At 34.8% G+C, this 20,472-nt stretch overlaps 1 protein-coding gene across 7 annotated transcripts in view; it reads right to left on the bottom strand.

The window, feature by feature from the left end:
- The window catches only part of LOC143143138 (endoplasmic reticulum aminopeptidase 1), a 74,024-nt gene that overhangs the window by 11,537 nt on the left and 42,015 nt on the right, over window positions 1-20,472 (bottom strand). For 4 of the 7 annotated variants that reach the window (XM_076304074.1, XM_076304075.1, XM_076304073.1 and 1 more), the window contains 8 exons: window positions 11,786-11,935; window positions 11,534-11,619; window positions 10,757-10,853; window positions 10,387-10,469; window positions 10,094-10,299; window positions 9,818-9,998; window positions 7,996-8,221; window positions 1,169-1,731 (listed from right to left, as the gene is read on the bottom strand). In XM_076304074.1, coding sequence (XP_076160189.1) covers window positions 1,169-1,731; window positions 7,996-8,221; window positions 9,818-9,998; window positions 10,094-10,299; window positions 10,387-10,469; window positions 10,757-10,853; window positions 11,534-11,619; window positions 11,786-11,935 — 1,592 coding nt within the window. Of the gene's footprint in view, window positions 1-1,168; window positions 1,732-7,995; window positions 8,222-9,817; window positions 9,999-10,093; window positions 10,300-10,386; window positions 10,470-10,756; window positions 10,854-11,533; window positions 11,620-11,785; window positions 11,936-14,094; window positions 14,749-20,472 lie in introns of those variants that run through there. The other 3 variants (XM_076304077.1, XM_076304076.1, XM_076304078.1) reach the window with 3 other exon arrangements.

Raw genomic sequence — 20,472 nt, 5'->3', positions numbered from 1 at the left:
TCCTAATACAGGTTTCTTCTTTGATATAATAATTATTCGTTTGTGCAATACAATTTTAGATACTATTATAATTTTCAAAACAAATAATTTTGTACAAAAAATTATGATATTTAGTATAGGTATGTCTTTCATTTTTTTAAATAAATAGATAAATTAGTTGCAGCAAATTATAATAAATATCATAATTATTTGATACAAATGTATTCTTCATGCATGCAATCAAGATTTTTATACTTTTATATGGTTTTAAATAGGTGTTCCGTCTTATTCCACCATTTTAGCCAAGCGAAAATTTGTATACCTTCAAAAAGCTTATTTTTGTTTCTAATCGAACATTTTTTGAATGCAATATTTTAGTTTTTGATCATTTTAGATCTACTCAAAAGATATAGTGAAGTTCCATACCCTTTTCTTTCCTGATATTTTCTTATCATAGTCTAAAGTTAAGCACACCATTTTACCCCACCTTTTCTTATATAAAAAGAACTAGAAAATTACAAATTGCCCAAAATGCAGATTTGGGTTGGCAGTACTAATGCCTATTTTCAATATACCTCTTACACTCGTGTTGGTAACATTTAACAACCTTTTTACTTTTATTGCATTTAATTTAGTTTCTAATTTGATATTATTATTTTTTACTTTTACCGTTTGTCTATAAGATATAATTATGATTTTACTCTCATATTAGTAAGTTTATTATCTCCGATTACTCTGAAGATAATTCAAATATGTACAAGTCGACACTTCATTAAAAAATAGCTTATTCAATACTGACATAATTAGTCATCGAAGTACTAGATACACTTTATTCCTCACCTGATGATATATTATTTATACGAGTAAATTCAGAATCGCTCAATTCATTCAAATTATTTGAAAATTTGTAATTAAAAAAAAGAAATCAATCGTAATTCAATTTTGTTTAAAATATAAAAGAAACTAAGTGATCTTTTATTACAAATTAAAAATATACCATAAATAAAATGAAAGGAATCATGCGGAGTCATGTTTTAAACAATCTCCGTTATTTTTGCAGTTTACTTGGTTTTTCCCATAAAAATGAATCAACGTAAAACGATACTCAATCACACATAAATTCCACATGAAATTTTTAATACTATATAACAAAATTGAACAATGTATGTATATTTATATTTATACGTACTTTTACGTCAAAGGTGTGATTTGCATGCTTCGTGAAAACAGCCCAAAGATCGTTCGTGTCAGCATTTCCATATGCATGCGAATTTAGATAGTCGTTCAATCCACTCTTAAGAACCTCTTCACAAAGAAAGCCTTCAAGCATATTGAGAATGGAAGCTCCTTTACTGTAGCTGATGTCGTCGAAAATAGCTTCTATTTCATTAGGATCTTTCACTGGCACGCTTATAGGATGACTGCTAGTTAAAGCATCGAGATCAAGAGCTGGTTGAATTTTGTCTAAAATAAATTGATCCATCATGCTCCACTCGGGTGAAATGTAATTTACTCCTTTATATTCGAAGAAACTAGCTGCTCCTTCATTCAACCACAAATCGTTCCACCACTTCATAGTAACGAGGTTACCGAACCACTGGTGGGCCAATTCATGGGCTACAACTACCGCAACCCATTCGTGGGCATTCGTTGACGTTTCTTGCGGATCATAAAGTATAGATGTTTCTCGGTATGTGATTAGGCCCCAATTCTCCATTGCCCCAGCGGCAAAATCAGGAATAGCAATTAAGTCTAGTGAAAAATAATGAAATTCACTCATTAAGAAAAGAAATTTTTCATTAAAATGTCTATACAAATCTATTATGTGCATAATACATCAATGACATCGTTCTGAATATATGTATATATACAGGGTGCGGCAGAAGTTTGAGGTGAAATTTTATTTGACAAGATTTTTCTCGAGAAAATCAATTTTGAAAATTTATCATGAACATGTACAGTTGAATGCAAATCAACTAATGTGTTTGTCCTTTGTCTACTTCTATTCTGTATTGGTGCTTTGTGAGCATTGACACTATTATAATATCATGATGGTGAAAAATTAATCGTTGTCTGATAAAGTTGAAGAAACATCTCCTAATAAAGGAACCAATTTTTTGCGTACAAAATGTAAATACAAATCTCAGTTTAAAATGTTTGAGAGAAAATGGGTCCCTATGATTTTTTTTTATTTAGAATCACCTCATTTTCGATCGTATTAAGTTTGTTGCCGCACCCTAATTATGTACATTAATGTAATAACTATCGTAAAATATAGTACTCTCAGCTTGTATGCAACCAATTTTTCCACGTGCAGAAATCACATAATCATACCAGCTGCTGTTCTCGCACGGTCAGCAGCTATTACAAAAAAATTTTGTAATGTGAATGAACAATTCCCTTTTAGAAGGGAAATTATAGTTATGTATAATTTTGTTGTTGTGTTATAGTATAAATGAAGGAAAATGTTGCGTTTCAGAAATTGTTTCAGCAAATCTGCTCGTTTTTAATAATACTTCCAAATGTTTATTATATTCTCTTTTACACCAAGAGATCTGGTGTTTGATTCGTTGGCTAAAATCTGTTCTTACAAGTGAAAGTAAAAGACAAACGAAATTATAAATTAAGCAACTGCATTTAAATAGACGCTGATTTAGTGTGGTACAATATTTATCCATAAATCCAATTCCATTATAGTCATTCTATCTTGATGAAAGAATACTTACCACTTTCTCATGGTTTCCATTGAACGACGGTACCTTGAATTTTTCCAATAATAAGTGCCACTAACGAAGAGTAACTTCCCAATATTTATTAACCATATTATACATTACAGCGGTCGTATCCCTATGTAAAGAATAATAAGCAGTCATCTAGATGCTAGTATATACTGCATGACCGAGTTAGTGCCCTTCGATGCATTGAATTAATTTAAATCAATTTTCATATAACAGATTGTAAAATATCGCCATAATCATCGCGTTGAGTATAGCTCAATTACAGGAATTATTCGGGTAGATTAATTTTGTAAGTATAACAGTTCGTTAGGATGCGACAATTTTCCTGTAAGTCATCGAAATGTGGAGTGACTACTGACCACAATCAAAAGTAATAAACTGCGAGAACTTATTAGAAATTCCAGTTATTCCATCGGGCACTAAAAGTAGCCAAGTATCGTCAGTATACTCATTTTCAGTATCGAATGTCAGTATACTTATTTTAAAAAGCTCTATCAAAATATAAATGAAAAACAATATAATACCACTTGAAAAAAAAAACAAGTTTAATATTCACATCTTCTCTATACCTCTACCAATAAAAAAAACTATTGTTATCATATTATGTGGCCCTCAAAATCAAATAACTTTTGTCTGACGCTTCTCTTTTTATTATTACAAACAAGCAAATTATTCAGGTGGCCTCTTTTCAGGTGGACACAGCCACAGAAATTTTCAAGTTTACTCTTATTCTTTATAACTTTCTTATCGCTGTCTGAATAAATAATTTTACATTTCGGACTCTTTAAAATCTATAAAAACATATTCTACAAAAAATTTTTGTTGCCGGAGAGGTTCAAAATTGGCTAATTTCACCAACCTTTCCGTTACTTGGAAATAGAACCCTTTAGTGCACGCGTAAATAAACAATTGCACTATTTATTTAACGTCACATGGATTCGTGAGTATGAGTAAAATTAAGATTTAGTACATTTCAACACGTACTGTCATTTCCACGTGTTATTTATTTATTCATTGTATGTCTCTGTTAGTTTTAAACGTTTAAACCATTCTCGCAATAAAGTTTAATTCCATTTGAATAAGTTGTAAATATTGCAACTTTAGGTCGTATGCTCTCAAGAATAGGGAAACATTCTCGAAAATTGCAAAGGGATAGCTATATATTTATTTTACCTAATAAAATGAAGTCTCGCTGCCTATACAGAGTGACTCATAAATACATGTCCATATTTCAGGAGATGAATCTACGGACTAAAATAGGTAAAAAAAAACGTCACATATCCTACGTATCTTAATTTTCAAATTACGAAGAATTACAGAAAATATTGTAAATATAAGTGTACACTACATACTTCAATACACACTACTGCACATCGAAACATCGAATCATCAGTGATAACGAACACGCACAGCTGTTCGTGTTTCGCCATTTTGGAAAAAGAATCCGACAACATGGTTTCGACAACTGGAATTCCAGGTTACGGTGACAATTATCACGTAGGATTTCACCGAGTATCGTTACACGAATGCGCATTTAATCCAACGCAAGAGATGTAGAAATTGAGTTTTGTCGCCTCTCGGACACCAAGGAACGGAAAATACGGAAATTCTTGGAACATGAGGAAATTGACGAGCAGAAATCGTCAACTTTTCTACGCCGGCTGCAAGTTCTCACGGATGATGTGGACGATGTTTTGAAGACACTGTAGTTAGGACGCCTCTCTACGAGTATGCAGGCGGTACTAGTGATACGAAATAAGAAAAGCCTGACCGAACTCTCGTCTCTGTGGCTGACGCCATAGCTAAGGTGGCACCGCGCCAACAGGTCGACTACTGCATCGACTAGATGCGATGGAACCAACACGGAGCTGACCTAAGTTACCTAAGTTGCCCTTCATTTCGGAAGAAACAATTTTACCCTACTCGCCCTTTCTGACGATGGCCGATACTGGGGTATCACTGGAAGTTTTGCAGTTTTGTGACAGGAAACAAATAGGTCAATTGCTAATGGTGACAAGCGATCGTGAACCAACAACGATCCGCTTGTTCATTACGAACCATGTGACATAGATAATGTTTATAGTGGATATTGGTTCAAACTTAGGCGTGTCCCCACGTCCACGAGTGTGCAGTCCGCGAGAAACGATGGCTTATGAACTATACAATCCCTACTTATAGTTACATCAGGTCCGTGTGGATTTCATTCTGCGACGATACTTCTCGTGACGGTTCGTCATCGCCGACATTACGTATAGTAATCGATTTCCTAAGTTTTCGGCCTCCTCGTCGACTTGCGAGCGAAAAAACTAATCAACGAGGTAACTGTTTTAACGATGGTCGGATGCATGGTTGGAGACTTGCGCAGAGAATGCGAAAGCGATATCCGGGGAATCGAAACATCACACGATCTTAACCGAGTTCTTGGACGTTACATGACCATCTGGGGAATAAAACAGTAAAACGTGCAACCCGTCACTATATCAGGACCACGTCTGTCCCCTCCTCCCTGTTTTCTTCATTCGAGTAGATTGTGTAGATACTTCAAACTTCTTTGTCAATCTTCACCTTCTTCCCTCACCATGTCTTCTACTGTCTTAGTAGCAAGTCTTTCCTCTTTGTTTTTGTTCGTGCAGCTACATTCCAGAACATTAATCTCCCACTCCCATTGTCTTCTCTCTCGATACAACTTTATTTACCCATCTTCCCCTTCTTTATCTCCTGTGTCACAACCGTTAATTTATTTTCTTTTCCCCTCTTACCTCTATTTCTTCTGTTTGTTCCACTGAATTACGATTCTTTGTTGAGAAAAACTCTTTCCTCTATTCCTTCTTTCTCGTTGTTCCACCCATACCACTTTCTCTACATTTTCATGTTCCTATACCCTACTTTTATCTCTCTTCCTTTTATTCTTCTTCCTTTCGTTATCTCATTTAATATCCTTTGTAACTTTTTCCCTTCCTTTTTCAGATCATGATCTATATACATTCTCTTATCCCCTGGTTTCTTTTTCTTCATCGTCACAGTCTGTTTCCTCTCCCAATCCCTCCTTTTTAATATTAATAGATTATTCTCTATTTTATTTTTCCTCTCTTTTCTTGTCCTTACATTTTTCTTTTTATTTTCTTCATTTTCTTCCACATCTCCAACCTATCACTTCCTTGCTCTACATCCTCTTTATTTTTGCCTAGACTCTTTACTTTTTGATCTACCTTTGCTAAGATCTGTAATATTAGCTTTTCTCTTCCATCGCACCTGTTTTCCCTTTCCTTTTCCACATTTTCCTTTAAACTTCCACACTTCCTTTAATACATTTTCCTTCAAACTTCCACACTTCCTCTAATACATTTTCCTTTAAATGAGGAAATGAGGAAAAATGAATATCTGTTCAGGACGAACGCAACATATCGCATGAATATTTATGAAGTTTAATAGCTAAATTTGCAAAACAATACGCCAGTATCCTGTTTTCTGGTTTACCGTCATTCGCTAGATAAAATCTTGATTCCAATTAAAACAATTAAAAAGTTGGATAAATATTTTGTTCATCTTTGACCCAACGTATTTATTTGTCTTATGTGAAGAAACGCACGCTGTTAAGAGGAATATAAATTACTAAATTACAACATTTGTGTATCTTTTACAATGGCGAATAAAATAATGTAATATACTATCTTTTGTTAATAAATGTACATTTGAATTAAAAATATTTTAGTTTTATTTATGGTACAAATATTTTATTATCAGCATACGATACCTATGAATAAAGTTTAGTAAAGTGTGTATAATTATAAATAAAATTCTATAAAAAGTTATCGTGAATATCTAAATTGCAATTAGTATAAAAATACAAGTCAAATTGCGCGATGCAACAAAATATCTGACCTAAACATTATGTAGGGCAAAGTGTAAACTCACTACAAACTTTGCCATAGGAAAAAGGATTAAAAATAGAAAATGTTCCTAACTGTAACGAAAATTGAATAGACATTAATAGAAGTTTTCTTCCAAAATTATGGATATATTCTATTAATAGACATTAATAGAAGTATTCTTCCAAAATTATGGATATATTCTATTAATAGGCATTAATAGAAGTATTCTTCCAAAATTATGACAAAAATAGTAGTTTTAGATCAAAGTGGTTTATAACACAGTTATACGATAAAACTAGTTGTATTGACCAATAGTAAATTACTTTCACGATTATTTATTATTCTGAAAGAAGCCAGTGGATAACTAAAGCCAAGAGTACTTACAATGTATAATAATACAATACAATGCTTAAGTTTGACAATTAGATAATTTGCTCGTCAGAATCAGGAAAACTTACAAAAATATTTTTTCTAAATATTCCCAGTGACATTGTTTTAAGCACTGGGTTTAAATTAGGAGACAGTACAGCCCGCCTACAGTTATGTGAATTTATTTATCAAACTTCATAAATAGGTGTAAAATACGCTGCATGCGCATTGAACAGAAGTTCACTCTTTTTGGAAAAAACGCAAGTTCCGGAATTTTGTTTGTACATATGAATTTTTGGCAAGAAAAATTACATTATACGTAAAATATTTATTTAAAATTTACTTTTTCACCTATAGTCACAGAACATTAATTTACTGTAAGGTTAACAAAAATTATTACGTGCGTCCGAATAATAATACACTTTGGATCGTATTCAAAGATTTATTATTTTTCGTTGGTAGTAAAAAATGTTTCGCTCGGCGATGATTTTAATATTCATGAAAGAAAAGCAATACAATTATTATCTTGCGAAAAACGGACTTTTCGTCATATAAGATCCTGATTTTCGAATTCAGAAGTGATTCGTGTAACGTATATTTAAAAATATATAGTTCGAACGAGATCGTATTTAGATTGATTTCATTGAAAAATCCTCGCCCATTTCATTGATAATGTTCTCATGAAGCTTTAACGAGAAATATACCAATTTAAATTTTCATTAGCGGATGACTCATTTCGCGGACATGCTTTATTGCTGTCAGGTCTCGGCCAACGATCACACTTAATCCGAGACTCACACGATGTTGCTGTTTCTCGTTCACTGCCATTGCATTCTGTTTACTCACCTCATCGAGAGGTACATGCAAGTCTCGATCTCGTATCGAGATAAAATAAGGCCTATGCCTGTAATACAAAATAATACCTTCCCCGGATGTATGGAAACGAGTGTAATCGGTTACGGTTGCATACAAGCAGGGAACACCGTATTCACTAGTTAATCGAACGAATTAATTTAACGATTATTTTTATTACGTACCTTGCTTGGGCAATGGGTAATGCACTCCGAAAAAAGATTCGAAGTAATCCATTGTACGAGCAGCAGTATTTACAGCATACTTTGCCTGTGAAAGCATCGCCTCCGCCGCGTAAACACTTACGGAAATATTCCTTTTCGTTAGCTCGGAAACTCGTTTGAAATCACACACCACAAAAGCCACCAAGTATGTCGACATTTCGACGGATTCTTGAAAATCGTCACGTAACTGGAAATCGTATTTACCACGAATTAGTTTATTGTGAATTTAACTTGTAATCATTAAAAATGACAATGTAATTTAGTGCACAGTATGCGGGGCGTTGAATAAGCGATACAAATTTCATTAGAATTCGTATATGATGTAGATTTAATATACGAAACTGTGCTGGTATAATAGAGTGAAACAATAATTGATCGATCATATTTCTTCTGTTTAAAAAAATGTAAAAACGTGGCGTATTATTAAATGCTTGCAGGAGGGATTTGAGTAGACAATTGTTGCGTTACTACTTCTTTAGAAATACTACTCCATTTGTTTTTGAGAGGGACTTCTAACGACAAATGAAACGTGGATCTATTATTACACAAGATTATAATAACCGTTTCTTGGAATTTAAAAGGAGTTTTGTAGATTATTTACCAGAAGGCCAGTTAATAAACGCTGTATATTATCCGAACCTTATGAAAGATCCATTGGAACAACATTTAAACTTTAGAATCCGGAAAAACTGCAGTAGAAATCTTGCAGTAGATTTTTTTAACAAATTAAACTATCTCGTATCGAATAACTTTTATTTGTATACTGCATTAAAAAAGTCTCTATAAGGAAACTACTTTCAATCATTGGATGACGTGAATGAAGCTATACAACGATGAATCAAAGAAATAAAAATGGATTTGAAAACTTAATTTATCTATAGGTGAAATAAGTGTTTGGATGTAAGAGAACCACATGTAGATAAATGTAGCATTATCCACGAACAACAATAATTTTATAATAAATTTTTCATTACATATTGAAAACCCCTCGTATATCGCTAATTGCATTAAAATTGATATTTATTACAAGTAGTAAAAATTCAAGTATATGTTGTACACGAAACAGTAACTATTTTTACACGATTCGATAAATAAATAACAAGACTGACTTTTTATAAAATCAATTAGTAGTCTATTAGTTCCTTCGAGATCTTATAAGAACGCAATATAGCAAAGAAAAAATATGAAATTCTGTTTAAAAATTTGTTAAATTGTATTCAGAACTGAAATATTAATCGTTGTATCATCTTAGGAATAGTTACTACTTTGGTATTAATACAAGGACAATCGACAAAATTTTATTAGAGGATTTGTGAAAGAATACTTGTGTGCACTTTATTTCGAACACTTTACTGGATGAACAATGGTATAAACGTGTCGATTAAAAATTTCCAAAAAATATCCACTGTTTTTAAAATCGATCTTTTATCAAACAGAGCCTTATCTATCACGAATTTGTCCCACATGGCGTAACCGTTACTGACAATTATTATTTTCTGTACTCGTTCCATCAAAGCTATAGGATATCGCGAATCGAAGAAAATAAAATGATTTTAAACATGATCGTAGTGATTTTTAAAAAATGAAATCAGTCTCGCTATTTAATCATTAGATTGTGTAGGTACACGTTCGTGTATTTTAAGAAGTACGATAGATGGAAAATGTGTATATTAATCAATGAAAAGTAAATCGATAGTTAAGAAAACGTAACGTCTTGCTGTTTTATCTTAATAGCATAGATTGATAAAAGTTTATTATATTATAGCTTATGTTTTATACTCACAAGCCCAGTTCCCATGTAAAATCCGGCGTCTTCGGTATTCATTACAGGCATATTGCACAATGCAATGTGAAACCTATCTCTGAATATCGAGACTTTAAATTTAGCTTTGAATTGTGGTTCATCGAAGCAGGGAAATGCTGAACGTGCATATGTCGGTTCAAAGTGGGTAGTGGCCAAATACCTAAAGTTGAAAAACTTCAGTTACGAACTTCTTTAAAATAAAACTAGACCTTGTATTATTTTTCAAACAGAAAATTATTACAGTTTCAGAGTGACCTCTTTTCTCCTTCTGGGGTAACGTAGCTGCTAAGGTAGAATCCTTCGAGTTCACTCGTGAGTTTCGAGATGAACCTTAGATGCACCGAATAATTTCCCCTTTTTCGAAATTTGCTTTCCTCCAGTTCTAGATATAACTGCTGATGTTTTGGATACTCCAAGAGTTTCGCGATTTTTAACCTATGGCCTTTACGATCCTGAACCATCTGAAAAGAAAAATTCCGAAATTTTAAATATCTACCGAGTGTAACAAATTATTCAATGTAGTTTACAAGATCTTAAAGAGTTCCTACTTTTTCATTCATTGTCAAATTTTTGCTATGGAAGACGATATAATTGGTCTCTTTATCGACATAAAATTCAATTGTGACTTGTCCTGAAAAATAAAAATCCAACGTTAATTCTTTCACATGTATATTTTTCAAGTATTTTCAAAATTAAAAGCGACGCATAAAGGTTTCATTTGCGAAAATAGTTTCTCTCTTCGAAATTTCTACCTTTCAGTCTCAAAATAATCTTTTTACATTTCTTTTACGCAAACTCGCATATATTATATATTACTACTCCTCACATGGGATTCTGTATTTAACTTTGTATTAAAAATTCACGTATAATTGCAAAAGAAATCAAATTTTAATATTAACACAATAATATATTGCTTACCTTTTACTTCTAAGGTGGTAAGATTTGGATGGATGGTGATATTGTATCTTGTAGGATGCGCAAACGTAGGTAGCCTTACGTTATTCCAGGGAAACACCTATAATTTCATTCAATCGAATTATTTTTATACCATCAATAGTGTAATGTATTACAGAAGTGTGCGTATCGTATCTTCAAAATAATATCATACTTTCTATGCAACTAGTAATTGAATATGAATAGTTAACACTTAAGGTTGCAGTATAGATTGTAGTTACGTGGTACAATTGATTTCCCGCCAAGACGTTTCGTATCAACGTTTAGCTTTAAACGAAGACTTTCAGGCGCAAATATAAAGAGTGACACTCTACATACTTATTCAATTTGCATTTCCATACGTTTTAATTAATCGCACAGGTTGACAATGTAATTTAATCACAATTGATCCAACTTTACCTTAAAAATCTACATACTCAACCTCTAAATACCAGTAAATACTTAAAAATTGAATTTAGTACGGTGTAAAAGTTGCGTATCTGCATACAAAACTACAAATCACTTAACTTTGTATTACTTTGGTTAATACTTGAAGTTAATAGAAATGTGTTTATAGAAAAAACACATTTCAGTGATATAAATTGTTCTATATCCTTCATATTCCATATGAAATTTTATACAAGTATACGCTCCTTCAGTTATTCGTGCATTGTGTCCGAATTATGTGCCACGACGTATATGTTTCGTTCCACTTCAACATTACAATTATATATCCAACAAAACACACATAAATGATCATACCTCTCCATTAGTCGCAAGAGGCACACTGCTTTTTTCATCGTCCTCGATTTCCAGGTTGGCTGGCTTCTCTCCAACACAAGGGCAGTCTGAAAATTTAAACACGAGAACAAATATGACGTTAAAATACTCTGACGATTTTTATGAAAAGCGGATAATATGTGCAGTATAATAGATTTTAATAGAAATCTGTAAATAACTATAGCATTATTAACGTACACGGTTAACGTGATTAACTAAGTAATTTAGAAATACCATTCTGTGGTCCCGCGAAGGCAATGATGAGTGATATAGCGAAAAGGATCGCAAAAACAACGGTAGTGATACAGAGAGCCCTTTTCTGAGAACACACAACTCCATTGTGCTCATAAATATTACGTTTGTGCAATCCTGTGTTGCTATCTCCTGGAACAAAGGGTCTCCTGGAGAATGATCAGTGTATATCAGGTGTACACATATTTTTCATTACAAGAACGTATGTGTTTTTAGAATATATATATATATATTACTACTCCTCGTTATAACACTTATTCTCATTAAGAGAAAACGATACTCAAGATCAGTCAAAATGCAAAACGATTAAAATTTAGGAAAATCGCTCAATTTAAGCTCTGTTTAAGGAGAAACTATAATCTGTATCAATGATCAAAATTATGAATATAAAAACCTTACGTCTACCGACATAAAAATCGCGTCAAGTTTAGCGTCCTCGACTACACACACTTGACACAGTTTTTTGATTAGTCGGCGACAGTTCATTGTGGCGCTGATGCAATTTTCTCAGAGTGTACGAAATATTTCTCTACTTATTATTGAATGAGAAGTATGTCGTAACAGTAAATTTCAATTACAGTAATTTTAAACTACTTTTGAATTGTAAGCAGTTCCTAGACAAATTCAATACATGTGCACAGTGTGGATCATTTAAACAGAAACACCTAAATGTCTATCCAATAGATTGTTCGATAAGTTTTATCGAACGACAAAAGTTATTGAACAACCTAGTGTGTTGCTTATGAATATCTGAAAGGAAAACAGTTTGCGATCAAATTAAATTGTTCAAAGAGATAAACACAGTAATGGGAAATAAATTATTCCCAAGGTCATTCTTTTCAAGATTTCATGCTTGCTCATGCTTGCCGATGTATGCACCGAATACATACTATAATATTCTTTTTGCACGTATTATTTTGCATTCCAGCCAGATCTGTTTAAAGTTGAACTATTTAACAAAATTTAGTTTCGTTTTAAAAAATATCGATGATATTGAAATCTCGAGAAAGAAAGACCTTAAGGAAAATTTCTTTGTATCGCTGTATCTACTCTTTGGAAAAATGATCCTTTATCCTGAGCCTTCTTTTTCTTACATCCTTACATGATAAACATATTTAAATTTTCTCATTTAAACGATCTGCACTGTATACAATGAAAAAACACTTAACATTATCACTTCAAAAATCTCTATTTTTTTTTTTTGCAATTGGTAATACAAAAAAGTATTTGAGATTTGGAAATCAAGGTCGTTGTTTTTGCTAATATTAAAACGAATTTACTGATCTACAACAATATAACTTTCAAATGACCTTGAATATGACAACTTGTACTACTGAAACGTAACCTTCTGAACAGCCACGTTCACCAATACAAATTTTTTTGTACAAAATCATACAAAGATCGTATTATTATAGATTGTTAAACTTGTCTCGATAGCAGTTAAATTATAATGCACAACGAATATGGAGTCCTGTTTAAAATTGGAGTAACCGTAAATTGAATAATCTACAAATCATATTATTCGTTTCTTCTAAATGAACTGTTTTCTTTTCAAACATTTTTGCAAATTGTTAAAAGAAACTAAAATTGAAAACGAAAGATTTGTATGGTGATAATATCAGGCGCCAAAGTCTATGGACAACTTTACACGACCTAAGTAGAGCAACAGATTTTCGAGTAAACTATAAGATTTTCATAAACACAAGAGATAATTTCACACAGAGAATTCACATATTTACACAAAATATTAGCACAAAGTATTATATTATTACTTTGCAACAATGATAAGAGAAAGATACGACTGGAAGCACAACTTATTCCCTTTATCGATACCGAAATTCTAATAAGTTAACCCATCAAGAATAATATAAGGTAACATGCATATGCAGGGATAAGCGGGTTAGCCTGCTTTAATTTGAAAGATCAAAAGCGTCTCTCTTATTGATCGTACGCACGTGCTTCTCGTATAGTCTATTCGCAGCCCGGAGGGTCGTAAGTGGGCCATCTGGTCGAACGATTTTAAAGGAAAAGGAGAGAATCGTGTGTGGTAAAAAGAGACGGCAGGATAAGAATTAAGCAGAAGGAGAAAATAAGGAAGGAAAGTAATGGTAAATGGAGCAAAACCGCAAGGGATACGGAGGGAAGGGTAGAAAAACAGAGAGGTCAAAAGAGGCGCTAAAACAATAATTACACGAGACAGAATCGAATAGACCGATCGCAAGACTTCTAACGGGGTTAACCTGTTTCTTTCTTTCTTTCTTTTTCTTTCTCTTTTTTCAAAGATCTCTCACCTGTCAAAAAAGCAACGTCATCCACATCCTGCTCGCTCATCGCGAAACGATTCGGCGGTGGCCTCCGACGCACGATTTCTTTTACCTGACCGTCGTTAGTAGCATATAAGATTTTTATCAGGGGCTCTCTCTGTTCAGCCAGAATTTGGGCGGCCGTACTCGTGGTTACCTGGTTCGCGTAGTGGTTACTTTCGTTGGTAGAGCGTCGGTTTGTATGCCAAGGTCAAGAAATCACTCAGAGAGATCGACAGGACAGATCGACTGGATTTCGAGTCTAGGCCCTCTTGTTTTGCTTTTCGTTTCCCCTGTTCCGATTTTGTACGTCGTTCGAAACTTGATTGGCTGGATTGAGCTTCATACGAGCACGTATGGCAACTGCATTTTCAAGAGCACCGATCACGAGTACAAGCACGGGCGCAAGAATAAGGGCACGGAATAAGGGTACGGGCACAGGCACAAGCACGGGCAAGAGCACGAGCAGGAGCACGAGCACGAGCACGAGCACGAGCACGACCACGAGCACGAACACGACCACGAGCACGACTGCGGCCACGACCACGGCCACGACCACAACCACGAGCACAAGCGCAAGCAAGAGCCCGAAAACGAGTACGACCAACAAGAAACCGAGGACTCGCGACAACGTGACGATGCACGAGTTTACGAAGACACCAAACAGCTCGACAACGCCGACAACTCTATAGCTCGCGACGTGCTTTGACATTTCATTGGTATTAAAGCGTAGGTATAGCGACTGTAGAGTTAGGCAGACATGGCGACTTTCCAAACCCCTTGGTAGCAAATCGCTTTACGGGGGTGGATTTGCTACCCTCGTCGCACCGTACTCCGTTTCGCCTCGCCTTCCAGCGGAGGTGGTTAGCTTTACAGTGGCGCCACCCGTGACCCACCCTTTATAGTGAATGGTACGGTCGACTTGCCTCTCCATTTCTACGCCAGGGTTGGTAAAAAAACTCTCTACCTACGCAGTTGCGTGTATTTGTATTATTACAAATTATCGAGTATGAATTTATTCTCGCGAATGTTTCGGTAAACGTTATCCAGGTGCCAGATCTTCCAATGACGAGTAATACAGTTTTATTTAAACAAATTTTAGCTTTAAAATATTCAATAGTCGTTAAAAAAGAGGTTCTTAACAAGCAAACTATGCACAATTTCAGAGCGAGAGGCTACGAATAATTCGCGAATTATTTCTTGTACGAATAAATGTTTCAAATAAAAATTATATGGTTTTCAAGAGGACTAATCGCTTTTACGTTACCTGAAATCTTTATTGAGATGCGAAGGTCACTTTTAGTTTTTAAATGGATTGATTAATTTTTGAAAATTTTGAAGAAGCATCAAATTCTACATGAAAAAGTATTATAATAAATAAGGTTTAGGATTAATAATTACTAAGATACTCTCGAAATTAATTTTATTTTAAATGTTGCTCGAGCTACTGTTCGTTACAGTATGTCTCACTATTACATCGCAAAAGTAACTTTCTCATATAAGACTTCTACATTTGCTAAGCTTAGTTGTTCGTTGATATCTAACATCTAACAAGGACTCTGTTTGTCAATATGATCTACCATCGTACATAAAACTATGTTACAAGTTGTTCAAACAGGCACATTGATTTATGATATTTTCTAATTGAAGATGATTTATTTAGATTAAGAATATCTCAGTAACTATTTTAGACCGTATTTGGTATTCTTTTGTATGTAGAATTTAATAATTTAAACGAGTTCCAGAAGAAATATTAGTCATTTTAATTGTTATACAATAGATTACAAGTGCTCACATCCCAAATGTTGATAAATGTGAAATAATACGTAATTTTAAAAAGATAATTGGACCTTCATCCCTCAATTCTTTCTTTCCTCTTTAGGCTTGCAATTTCTCGAACCATTGAGAAACGCAGAGCAAATAATTAACAATTACCGTATTTTTAAAGGTTTATTTAGTTAACATAATATTGTTAGTAAAAAGTGCCGGGTATTTTACAAGCTTCCGTTTTTAAGTTTTAGTGTGTTAAGTGTTACGGTAATGAGTTTTACCGATTAAAAATTTATGAAGAATTCAACTTTTAATAGGCACAATAGACAAGCTAAAAATAAAGTTCTATATATTATCAACTTTATGGAAATGTTAAAAGCAATTAATTTTATTAAGGACAAACACCCCAGAATGTTCCTTTGAGAACTAGTTGTTGATAGATTTCAGTTTAAATTGAAATAACAATATTATCACCTAATCCACAATAGCTTTTATAATCAGTCACTGCACGATAGTCGACAACTACAATAGTTAGTACGGTCAGGCCAAATTTCGTTTTGTCTGTCTACCGTATATCTAACCATTGTCACTATTAACCTACACTGCAGATACTGATCTAATGTAGACATTGTCAAATGTTCTTTAAAAATAATACGTAAAGAGAAGTTCAAGAACAGAGGAGACTAGTAAAAGCAGCTCTGTGTTACTTTTCTAGCTTAATTCGTTTTAGAATAATTTTATTAATTAATTTTAGAATATATAGAAAACACAGTAAGAGATTTTTTACTGCACAATCTATCGATCCTGGAAAAAGATTTCACATTTGTTTTAAACATTCTCTGGTAATCTTACAAGCTTTAGAAAGAATTTTATATACTCGTGATTTATTTTATACTTAAATCACATTTTTTAAACATAACGTTTGTTGAAATGAACGATTTGTTTTAAAATTACTTTCAAAACTGTTACACGTACATACATGTAAGAGAATTGTCAATAAAATATCTGTGATAGAAGTTTATTAATAACGAGAGTATATCTGTAGAGTTAAAGTAATTAAATGTACTACAGACCAGCAACACTAGTGACAATGACTCTCGACAACGACTCTTTGAAACAGTTCTCGAAACAACTCTCATTCAGGGACACACTGCTCCCTTTATTCAGGGCGATGACTTCTTTTATAAACCAGGATTCTGGGCCTACATGACTTAGGTCAAGAGGATAGGGTCATCTCGGGGACGATAAGCAGATGGTAGATTTGCTTCGTATCAGTATTGCCGGAAAAACTTCACTATCCAATCGGTTAATCCTCCCTCAGAGCCAGGGATTTAATACTGGTATGATTTTGATACCGATATTATGCCAGCAAAGCTATACCAAAACCGATATAATACCGAAATCGGTTAGTACGGAAATACCGATACCGTTACGATACCGATATCGATATATTACCGAAAATGGAAATAAATACTGGTATCGTTTCGGTATTTTAATCTTGGAAATGTAGTAACAGTCAGACGTTTGACGAGTCTTCACGCCTTGTCGCCGAAATAGAGGACCTATCTTCATTTCTTTGTATTCTATATTCCCTTTATCGCCGTTTGCTATTTCATTCTACTTCAAGGTTGATCGAGACATTAAAATTTTGGACGTTTCACTGTTATTATATTTTTCATTTTATTTCCATTCACGATAGTGGTGGATATAGCGTACTGGGTGCCTCTGGTGGTAAAATTTCCGAGGCACCTAAAGAAAAAGGAAGAACACGTACAAAACATAGGATTCAATTCATTTTATTTTCTTTTTCAAATATAATAACAAATTAAGAAATATATCATGAAAAAGTGTAATGTTTCAATTAAGCGTGAGATGTCCTCTTTGTCAATAATTATATTTAGAGGCAACTAACTTATAAATTTACATTTTGTTTCGTACGTAACATTAATATATGATTAAGAATATCGGTATTCAAATTATATCGCAATGGTGAAATTATATATGTACTTAAGAGAGGAGAATCTTTCAAAGCTTACTTGGGTTGGTGGCATGGTTAATACCATTTGAGCTAAAGAATATAGTTCTGGAATATTCTTTCTTTTTTTATACCAGAACTATAAAATATTCTCTTTTGAGTCTAATCGGGAATATTTAGAAAATTTTCTCAACATTGTTATAATATCTAATATGCGAGTAGAATTATAATTATTACACCTGTTACGATCAATTTCTCTTCGCATTTTCTTCACGTTGTCTATTTCAACGTCTTCCGAAATTCTACCAATTGTAATAAATTGGGTTGTTCGGTAAGTCATTTCGTATTTTTTGGTGAAAATGAAACACGATTATTTTAGAGTATATAAACACTTTATTAAATTATATATTTTCCATTTTGGAAAACGAAATGACTTTCCGAACAGCCCAATAGTTGAGTTCGAGCTACTTGGTGTGCAATTTCTAAGCAATTCTCCATTTTCTAATCAAGAAGAGGAACTTCAAATATCGTTAACCATTAGCAAGGGGGTTATGTGGCGGCACTACCCACGTTTGCCACCAGAGGGAAACTGACCGCCGACCGTTTCCCGCAAGTTTCCGTACCTGCTCCGATCGGTATATATACGGTCCCTTACCGATCTTCCAATGTCCCACCGTATAAGGCAAACCTTGCTAGGATGTCTTACCGATGAGTCCATTAGGGATGAAACGCCATATCCCCTCCATTTCCTTCACTTCCTTTCCTACACCTACACGCTTCAAATTCTAGCTCTCCAAAAGCTTATCTCACACTCGTACGTTTAGACACTCGAAAATGTGGGAAGCTTTGATCGTTATTAAATTCGAACATAAAATTACTTAAATTTAGCGCTCCAAAGGAACACTATATACGGATCACAGGCTGGTCCACAGATACCGCGCAAGCGCCGACGTTTTGCTCCCGACAACCTGAAGATCGCGAAGGCCAAATTTGAGGTTATGATCAAGGATGATGGCATAGCGCGAAGATTCGAAAGCTTGTTGATCATTGGCCTTTTCACCTCGCTTCGAAGAATGGCGTTTGAGTGACGATTATCGTGCGTTAAACGCAAGCACAATCACGGACAGATATCCAGTGACGCATATTATTGATTGAGGATTTCGCACGTCTATTTTCTCGGCCATAGACTTAGTGCGCGCAATTATATACCAGTAATGAACCCGTACGATATATTATATTACCAAAGACCGCGATTACAATTCCGTTTCGGTTTATTCGAGTTCCCCTGGAATTAAAATAAACTTCTACAGGTTCTCTCATGCCTGCAGTCGTCGAAACGCCCAGGCGCTTCTCAATGCAGCACTGCAGAGAAACGCCAAAGGCCGAACAACTGTCGAGTGGACGCCGGGAAAGGTTCAAGCGTTCGACAAGTGCAGAGAGAAGGTCTCGCTCGCGCCAGCTCTCCTTGCACACCCCAATGTCACGCTGCCCTTGGCCATTTTCACAGATGCATCGGATTTTACGGTAGGCGCTGCGCTGTGACAACGAACCCACCACGGATGGGTAACCGGTCGTGTTTTTCACTAGGAAATTTGCAAGCCGAGCGGAAATACAACAACACATATGACCGAGAGCTCCTGGACGTCTATAAAGCCCATCTAAAATGTAGCGTACTAAAAATTCTAACGAAACAAAAAAAAAAAACGAAAAAATTATCGGTAAACATAGTTCAATACTATATTTAATGTTATACCGATATTTTTGTATTTTGGTTTCTATAAGAGTTATCTAGGTACAACCAAAAAATACCGATATAATACTGGTATTTTACATTTCGGTATAAGTTCCTGCCTAAAAATGTGCCCCGCATGGGCACGGATAAGCACCGTGTCCTGGTGGGGAAAATTGGGAGGGATTTCTCGCTGCTGAGAGAGGCTTAAGGTGCTTGAACTCGAGGGGCCCAAGGTGCTTCAACTCCTCCCACACTGACTGCATGTGTGCGTGCATGCGTGCGTGTGGCTGATTGCGCCTGCAGCGGGGAAGATAGAACCGCTCGTTCTTCTGTCCATCCCTCAACGGGGCATAGTCGAGGAGATAGGCGCAGTGTGTTTATGGGATAGTGCACTCTACCCTAGCCATAGTTCGACTTGCTAGACGAGTGACGATGTCGCAATGTGACCCTGTCCGGGGTAAGAGGGGCAGTGGCTCCACACCCACCTAATATGCACTGGCGTGGAGGGGAACCGAATATTTTTCCGCTATCGGCTCACGGTGCCTTTTTATGGTGGTGCAAGGACGATCAACGTGGAGGTTTTAGTGGGTAGGCACTGCACACGGGGTGTCGGAGGAGGGAATTTGACACTCCCTCCGATTACGAAAGAAAAACGGAGTACCGTAGGTTCAAGAGTTAATGATTTTAAAATGTGCATACCGTGGTCACAGAATGTAGTCGAGGAGAAATTTGTTCTTATTTTAACTTGAAATTATGAAAAGGGGAAAGAGACTTTTCTCGAAGTGACCACTGGGAAAGGCTGAAGGATTGGATTATCGTGAACCGTTGCACTTTATACATAACCTACTATCGCTGTGTTATAATTATTTGTTGTTTTGTTTGTGTTATA

Source organism: Ptiloglossa arizonensis, chromosome 2, assembly GCF_051014685.1.
Source record: "Ptiloglossa arizonensis isolate GNS036 chromosome 2, iyPtiAriz1_principal, whole genome shotgun sequence".
Classification (NCBI taxonomy): domain Eukaryota; kingdom Metazoa; phylum Arthropoda; class Insecta; order Hymenoptera; family Colletidae; genus Ptiloglossa; species Ptiloglossa arizonensis.
Note: the sequence above shows the minus strand (reverse complement) of the source record. Positions and strands in the feature narration are given on the sequence as shown.